Below are 7,888 nucleotides of genomic sequence, written 5' to 3'. Positions count from 1 at the left end.
AATATTGGTGCTATGTAGGTCTGTAACAATTTCTCTAATACTACATAAGAGGTAATATTAGTTATTAACTAGGTTGGGAAAGGTTTTCTAGAAATATAACAGCATATTATTTCTATAGGGAAACATTTTAGAAATTAATACTCTCATAAGTTAAAACCTATCAAATATAAATGGTAAGACTGGCACAACAGAAAAAAAAAAAAAAAAGACTGGCACAACAGTACAATGGCCAAACCACCTGGGTTAAAGTCAAATTCCACTGCCACTAGCTAGCTGTACGACGTTGGAAGAGTTACTCCAATTTTGCAGTGCCTCCATTTCTACACCTTGTAGGATAGAGGTTTTTAAAAGAAGTAGGTAAAAAAGTAGAGATAAAAAAAAATTCAAGATTAAACACTTCATGAAGATTTAAATGAATTAATATGAGTAGGTAAATATTAACACCTAAATAACTGTCACTAATTAGTGTTATTGATGAAAAGTAAAATTCAATTTATCTACCTAACATTCTTCCACTTACCCTTAAAAGACTTAATCCAATCAATCCTTTGTGAAACTCTTCTTGAACTCCAAATTGACTATACCCTCCTTATCCCGTCAATGTGCATTCAAGTAAACAAATGATATTCAGTTTCACATATTCAGAATCACAGAACCTTGAATCAAACTATAGAGGTCATCTAGTTCTAGTTCAAGCACACTTTCCATGCCATATATGTATTGGAATTTCTCGTCATTTTTAAAAATATGTGTAGATGAGCAGATTGTTTTTTCATACTACCTAGAAATTTTTAAAAAAATAAAGCCTTAAAAATTTTTTTTAAATAAATAAATAAATAAATAAATAAATAAATAAATAAAGCCTTATAATCAGACATTAAGATCCTGAGTCTCAATATCAAAGTATTAAAAGCTGAAATGATTTCAGGTTTTTCTAAATCTTTTCTTTATGGGCAAAACACAAGATACTTTAATCTACTTTAACGATGGCATTACTAAGTCTTTTAAGTAACTGAAAGATATGAATGTAAAATAAGGATATTTTGAGTAAATGAATTGTGTCTTTCAAGAACTATAGTAACTTAAAAGACTAAAAATAGGTGGCAGAGCGACACCTGGGTGGCTCAGCTGGTTAAGCATCAGACTTTGATTTTGGCTCAGGTCAATCTCAGGGTCCTGAGACTGAGCCCTCTGTCGAACTCCACACTCAGTGTGGAGTCTGCTTGAGATTCTCTCTCTCTCTCTTTCTCTTGAATGAATAAACCTTTTTAAAAATAAAGGTAGCATAAATCAATCTATTAAATAAAATATTATCTACTATTATAGAGGTTTATTTAAAAAAAACTTTCCTGTTTACTATTTGGAAAAAAGGTTAATATTATCTTTATTGAAAGAATAATATAGCTACAGACAATATGAACTTTGTGCCTAATATTACAGTATATTTTTAGGGTACTGTTCATAAATATGTATAGACACCAGGCATATATGCTAAATACATGACTTGTTCCAATGTCACCTCTTCTTGAGGCTTTCCCTGAATGCCCTATCTAAAATAACTACACTAATAATTTTCTATCCCTTACCCTACTTTATCTTTGTTATATTTGTCATGATTAACATATATTATGTCTCATTTGATTATCACCAGAATCTCCCAGTAAAACATAAACTGCACAAAGGCAAGACTATCTCTGCTTAATAAACAGTTATGGGACTCCTGGGTGGCTCAGAGGCTTGTTAAGCGCCTGCCTTAAGCCCAGGGCGTGATCCTAGAGTCCGGGGATCAAGCCCCACATCAGGCTCCCTGCACGGAGTCCGTTTCTCTCTCTGCCTATGTCTCTGCCCCTCTCTCCCTGTCTCTCTCATGAATAAATAAATAAAATCTTAAAAAAAAAAAAAAAACCAGTTATATCCCTGTTGCCATGAATACAGATACAGCTGATACACCGTGCTTAACAAATAATGAATGATTGACTAAATAATACTTTTGAGATAAGAGCATGATTTTTAAATGCTGAGTAAAACAAAATGTATAATCATATCAATCAAAACCAAGAGAATGTATATTTTACCAGAACTTCAACAATTTTTTTCCCTGTAACTCAAGGGCAGGTGGTACATAAGGAGTAGAAAAACAAGTTTATTTCTTCAAAGTTTCTTTGCAGCAAGTTGTGTTCATGCTTGACTTAGTAACATGGGCACAAAAATTATCTCTTAGAAATAAACACTTTCAACTATCTTCTGATTTTCTAAAATCAACTAAATTTGCTTTACATTTTTACTCTAGAACAAATGAAAGAACTAAACTATTTAAAAAGTGGACCAAAGTCCAGAGAATAAGCTAGTTTTAAGAATTAATCTTGAATCAACCAAATGCTAAACAAGAGAACAATCTGTACTTTGTTTTTGAGAGGTTTTTTGGTTGTTGTTTTTTTTTTTTTTTTTTTTTTTTTTAAGAAAGTGGGGGGGGAGAAGAAGAGGGAGTCTTAGATCCTAAGTTAAATGTGGAGCTAGATATCAGAACCATGAGAAATCAAGAGTCAGACGCTTAATCAACTGAGTTACCCAGGCACCTTGAACAGTCTCTACTATTATCTAAACTAAGCTTCTTTAGGAAAGAAGCAGCGAAGGAGAGAAGTTACAGGAAAAGTCAGAGAACTGAGAAATCCAAATCTCTGCCACAGTATGGCTAATTGGTAAAACCTGAAAACTCATCCCTCAAGCTACACATGTCCATTCACCAAGAACCACATTCTGGATCATAAAACACACCTTAACAAAGTTAAAAGAACAGAAATCATACAATGTCTGCCCTCAGATCACAATTAGAATTAAACTGGAAATCAGTAACAGAAAGGTAACTGGGAAATCCCAAAATATGGGGATAATAAACCACACATTTTTAAATAACACATGGCTCAAAAAGGAAAAAAAAAAAAAAATCAAGACAAATTCAAAATATTTTTAATTAAATGAAAACACAAATCAGAATTTATGGGACACAGCAAAAGCAATGCTTAAATGGGAATTTATAGCATTGAATGCAAATATTAGAAAAGAATATCTAAAATCAAACACCTAAAATTCCACCTTAGGAAACTAAAAAAAAAAAAAAAAGAGATTAAATCCAAAGCAAGCAGAAGCAAAAGAAATAACAGCAGAAATAAATAAAATTGGAAAGAAATCAATACAGAAAAAAAATCAATGAAATGGAAAAGTGGTTATCTGAGAAGATCAATAAAATCAGTAAGCTTCTATCCAGGCTGAGGAAAAAAGAAGAGGACACAAATTAGTAATATCAGAAATGAAAGAGGGGACATCACTACAGGCCTCATGGACATTAAAAGAATAAGAGAGTACTATGAACGACCCTATGCCCACACACTTTATTTTTTAAAGATTTTACTATTTGAGAGAGAGCGCATGTGTGCTCATGGCAGTGGGAAGGGGTACAGGGAGAAGCAGAATCCCTGCGGAACAGAGAGCCCAACTGGGGGTTCAATACCAGGACCCCAAGATCTAGACCTGAGCTAAAGGTACACACGCTCTCTCTTTTTCTTAAATGAGTAAGTAAATAAAATCTTTAAAATAAGTAAATAATATAGAAGTCTCAAGACCTTGTTTTCCATTCTGAAGTAGTACTTCAGACAGTAGTGAAATACTTGCCCAAACATATGGACAAAGATCCCAAAGATTTCTACATGATGTATTAAAAAAAAAAATGATAAAACAAATGAAACTTGAAAAATCAAAAAGATAAAGAAAAAAGGTGGAGACTAAATTTTATTTCATGAGAAACATATACCTATTCTGAAAAAGGTCCTAAAGTCATAGAATCAGAAATGTGAGAGTTAGACGGTGTTTTCGTCTTCATCAAGCCATACTTTTCTTATCTAGGAGGAAACTGGAACTCTTTCCTAAGGTAAGTGATTTTGCCAAATCCTATCACTAATAATGGACAGAATGTGGGTCTTCTGAGTTCAAGTACTACGTGCTTTGCACATCATTAGGTCGAAGCAATGCAAAAGTCCTTAATTTAACCAACCTGTAATCAAAATAAATTCAACCCCTTACTTCATTTAATGGCTAAACCCCGTCTTTTGATATATTCCAAACACTTTGACCAAACTTGCATATAGAGACATCAATTTCATGATCGAGAACACTAAAGTAAAGTAAATTAACACAGAAATGTAAGCAATACCAGAATAGACTCAACTACCTGGCTGGTAGTTGGTGACATTCTCTTAAGTGACATTTTGAGAAACTGCATGAGTTTACCTTAACCTAAAACAAAATTACAAGTTTTGAGTCTTCCTCTTACAGAATACTGGGAATAAATTCACATTCAGCTTCTTTGTGGCTATTTTAAATTTAAGGATTGTTATTGTATTTTTTATTTAACTTTTCAGAGCAAGAAGTCCAAAACTGAGCTTAAATTAAAGTGGAGATCTGAGTTTTAGTCAAGCTATGCCAAACTATTATTACCTTGGGTAAACTGATGCTTATTTCTAGTCCTCAGATTCTTCCTTTATGTAAAATTAAGGCTGGTGGGGAAGTAGAGGTAGAGAGGCTAATTATTGTCTTTGGCTCCTTCTCATTCTCCTATTCCCTATCTTTGTCTCCACTGATACAAAAGCGGGGGGGGGGGGGGGGACCTCTTAATCAATACAGAGTGTTATTATTCACTGAGGTTAAACACCCACCCAGTGCCCAAAAGTGTCATAGGTTACATTAGCTGGTAGACTGCACCAGAAACCACATTTTTAAGCTCTTTCCTTTCACAGCTAAGTTTCTCAAAGTCATTGAGAAGTCCAACATCAAACACAACAGCTGAACAATGTCAACATTTGGTCCTGGAAAAGCGTGGTGTACTGAGACTAAATTCCAAGACAGACTGCCCTCCGGATGAGAACCTGAAATCTCTTATATAGTCAAATAATTGACCATGTTGAACTTTACCAGACCCCTGTGATCTTGGAAAACAGCAAAGGTTTTAAGAAATGCCTCCCACTCCCTTTTGTGTTCTGGAAAGGGGCTTACTGCAATGAACCACCAGCCCCCATAGGACTTAGGGAAAACTCAAAGACGTCCCACTTGTTTACCTATGACAAGGTCAAGGACAAAGCCCGCAACTTCCCATTCTCTGTTTCATCATCAGTGACCGGCTGAATGGCCTGTCCCCGTGAATTAACTGGAACAAAATATCTGTTACTCAAATTCTGGTTGAGATCATCCTTCCCCAGGTTCCTGAACTTTGGCCCGCCCTGGGTTTGAAGCTGTCAGCTTAACACAGCTCCTCCTCAGAACCGGCTGGACCGAGGGTAACACAATCTCCGACCTACTAGTCAACCGGTACTTCCCTTTCATCGCACCTCCCCACACACCTGGGCGCTTTCTAGGATTGTTTCACTTCTCCCTAAAGAGAGAGGGGTAAAAAAAAAAAATAAAATAAAATAAAATAAAAACCTTTTCTTGCTTAACTTTCGAGACCCTTGCGAATCTTACGGTTAGCGCATTCTTTCTATTTGCCCCAGCATTTGCGATATTCCTTACCAAATAAAAATCTCTCCTTATGAATGAAGCCTGAATTTTTCATTGGACAGACGGACACCCTTCCCGATTTCCAATGGGCTGAGCGTGCAAGGCAAGCCGACTTGGCCCTTTCTTTGAGTGACAGGTGGTGACCCTCTACGAAGGGATACGTTGTGACCACCTGGAGAAGCTAAAGGGATTTATTTCTAAGATCTTAAGTGCTCGGCTGCTGCCGAGCAGCCGAAGGAAGAGGGAGGGGCGGCGACGAGGAGCCCGGCAAGGTCAACTCCGGGACCACCTGGCGCCGCGCGCCGCACGCAGTGAATGGGCCACGGACCCTCGGCCGCCTACTCGGTAGCGCAGGCGGGCCCCACGGCTGGGCGGGGCGGCTGCCGCTTCCTCGGGCGCCCAGGAGCCCCGGGGCGGTGGGGGGGGGGCGGCCCCCGCGGCTCAGCCCACAGCCCCAGCCCGCTCCATCCTCAGCTGGGCACCCGACTGGCCACCTTCCCAGGACTGACCTCCTGGCCCTTTGCTCCCCACTGCTGTTCCTCCAGCCTTCACAGGAAGACTCACCATGGCGCCGCGGACAGGACGCCCTGGAGTCCCCGGGACCGTCCTGGACCTTCCCTCCCCACCCCGCCGCCCGGAGCCTCTTAAAACAACGCGAGGGACAGAGTTTTCCGGCTCTGACGGAAGTTCGGCCCGCGCGGGACAGGAAGTCCCGCCCCTCTCTCCTGAACGCCGGCGACCCCACGCCACGCAGAGGTGAGGAGACGCAGGACGTCCTCTCCTGCCACTTCCGTGGGTGCTGAGGGTAGAGGCTGGGGGCGGCGCCGACCTTGAGAGCGCGCGAGGGAGGCGCAGGCGCAGCACAGGTAGGTGGGCGGGCGGCGCGCCGTGCAGCGCCAGTGAGGAGCCGGAGGTAGGCTGCGTGGCTGGGTCCCGAGTGCATCCTCGCCGTGGGGGGCGATGGGGGCGCAGGTTGATGACGGGGGCGGGGGGCGACCCCGCAGTGACGGAGGAAACCACAGGCCGTGCCCGGGCAGCTGGGACTACAGTCATCAATTGCTCCAGCTGAGCCACGCCCTTTCTTGTTACCTTTTCCTTTTGCAGGCTGCCCCTTCTTGGAGCCTTGCCGGATCTCCGCAGACCTGGCTGTCCCTGAGTCGTCCTTTCACCTGCCTCAGTGTGCCCTGCAGCTCTCCCCTTCCGCAGGGCAGTGGAATTTGATCCTGAGACGTCTCTTCACTGTTCCCGCAGACCAGTGGAAACCAGAAGAACACGGAGCAAGAGCAGAGAAACCAGGACAGTTCTGCCTACTTATGACATTCCAGTATGGACGGTTTCCTTTTATTTAAAAAAAAACAAAAACTATATAGATCATCGGCTGGGAAAAAAGTGAAACTCCTATGCACCCCTTAAATTTGTGTTGTCGGGTTTCCCCGTCCCCCCCCCCCCACCCCCCAAAAAAAATCTGTGCGCTTCAACTCTGTGCTCTGTGCCTTTTTATGTGGTCATAAGGCACAGTCCTGGAGGCGTGCTTGAAGTGGATATACAGAAAACCTTGAACCCAGAAACTAGTCTCGCAACTTGGGGATCCGTGCTTAAGACGTGGCTGTATCTACAATTTCATTTTTAGGATCTCCTTTTGCCGCTGTCTAGTTTTGCCCTAAAGGTGGAATTGGGAAGGTAAAGTAGGAAGCTTCCCAAGAAGTCAAAAGTTTGGGCAGGCAGCGGTGGCTAGAGGTGTTGTTGCACCCTGCTTGTCAGGGTACCTGGAGAGCATGGCAGCCAATCCACGAATGGTCGCAGGGCCCTTGGAACCACTTCTGAGCCATCCGCAAAGAAGCATCCACAAGGCAATTGCTTTATATTAGAAAAGGGGCTAGAGACTGAGTGTATGAGTTGTTTTTGACTCTTAAATTTTCTCTTGGGGAGAGATGAATAATAATGTGACAGACAAGAGAAAGGACCTTGGAAGCAGCAGGCGGTGGGGTGGGGCTGGGAGATAGTTTGTGAGACAGACCTGCTGAGAATCCATCCAGAACTTCCCCGAGGGTCCTACCTCTGCTGGATAGGGATGACGCTGTAAATAGACAAGCCCCAGGGCATCTGCAGATGCTAAGCGTGGTAGAGAAGGACTGGAGTCGTTCTGCTTGTGTATCTGCGGGAAGCAGCTGCTATCCTTGAGGAAGAAAAGGTGGAGAAGGAACCTGGCTATCAGTCTGTCAGTGACAACACACTGTGTGAAGTCTTACTCTTTCATTTCTGACACTTTGGTTCTTACATCCGTCCTAAACCTGGCAGCCTCCTTGAGGTTCACAAAGCCTCTCCTCCATGTGACAGTAAG

At 41.7% G+C, this 7,888-nt stretch overlaps 1 protein-coding gene across 9 annotated transcripts in view; it reads right to left on the bottom strand.

The window, feature by feature from the left end:
- TMEM161B (transmembrane protein 161B) overlaps window positions 1-6,769 on the bottom strand; it is a 68,248-nt gene extending 61,479 nt beyond the window's left edge. For 2 of the 9 annotated variants that reach the window (XM_072792517.1, XM_072792592.1), the window contains exon 1: window positions 6,112-6,191. Coding sequence is in view for 1 of the 9 variants with exons in the window: in XM_072792489.1 (XP_072648590.1) it covers window positions 6,112-6,114 (3 nt within the window). In the remaining 8 variants the exon portion in view is untranslated. Of the gene's footprint in view, window positions 1-4,491; window positions 4,527-5,559; window positions 5,580-6,056; window positions 6,246-6,636 lie in introns of those variants that run through there. The other 7 variants (XM_072792554.1, XM_072792489.1, XM_072792509.1 and 4 more) reach the window with 7 other exon arrangements.
- Window positions 6,770-7,888: the final 1,119 nt, after the last annotated feature.

The sequence above is a fragment of the Canis lupus genome, chromosome 2 (genome assembly GCF_048164855.1).
Source record: "Canis lupus baileyi chromosome 2, mCanLup2.hap1, whole genome shotgun sequence".
In the NCBI taxonomy this organism is placed as follows: Eukaryota; Metazoa; Chordata; class Mammalia; order Carnivora; family Canidae; genus Canis; species Canis lupus.
Note: the sequence above shows the minus strand (reverse complement) of the source record. Positions and strands in the feature narration are given on the sequence as shown.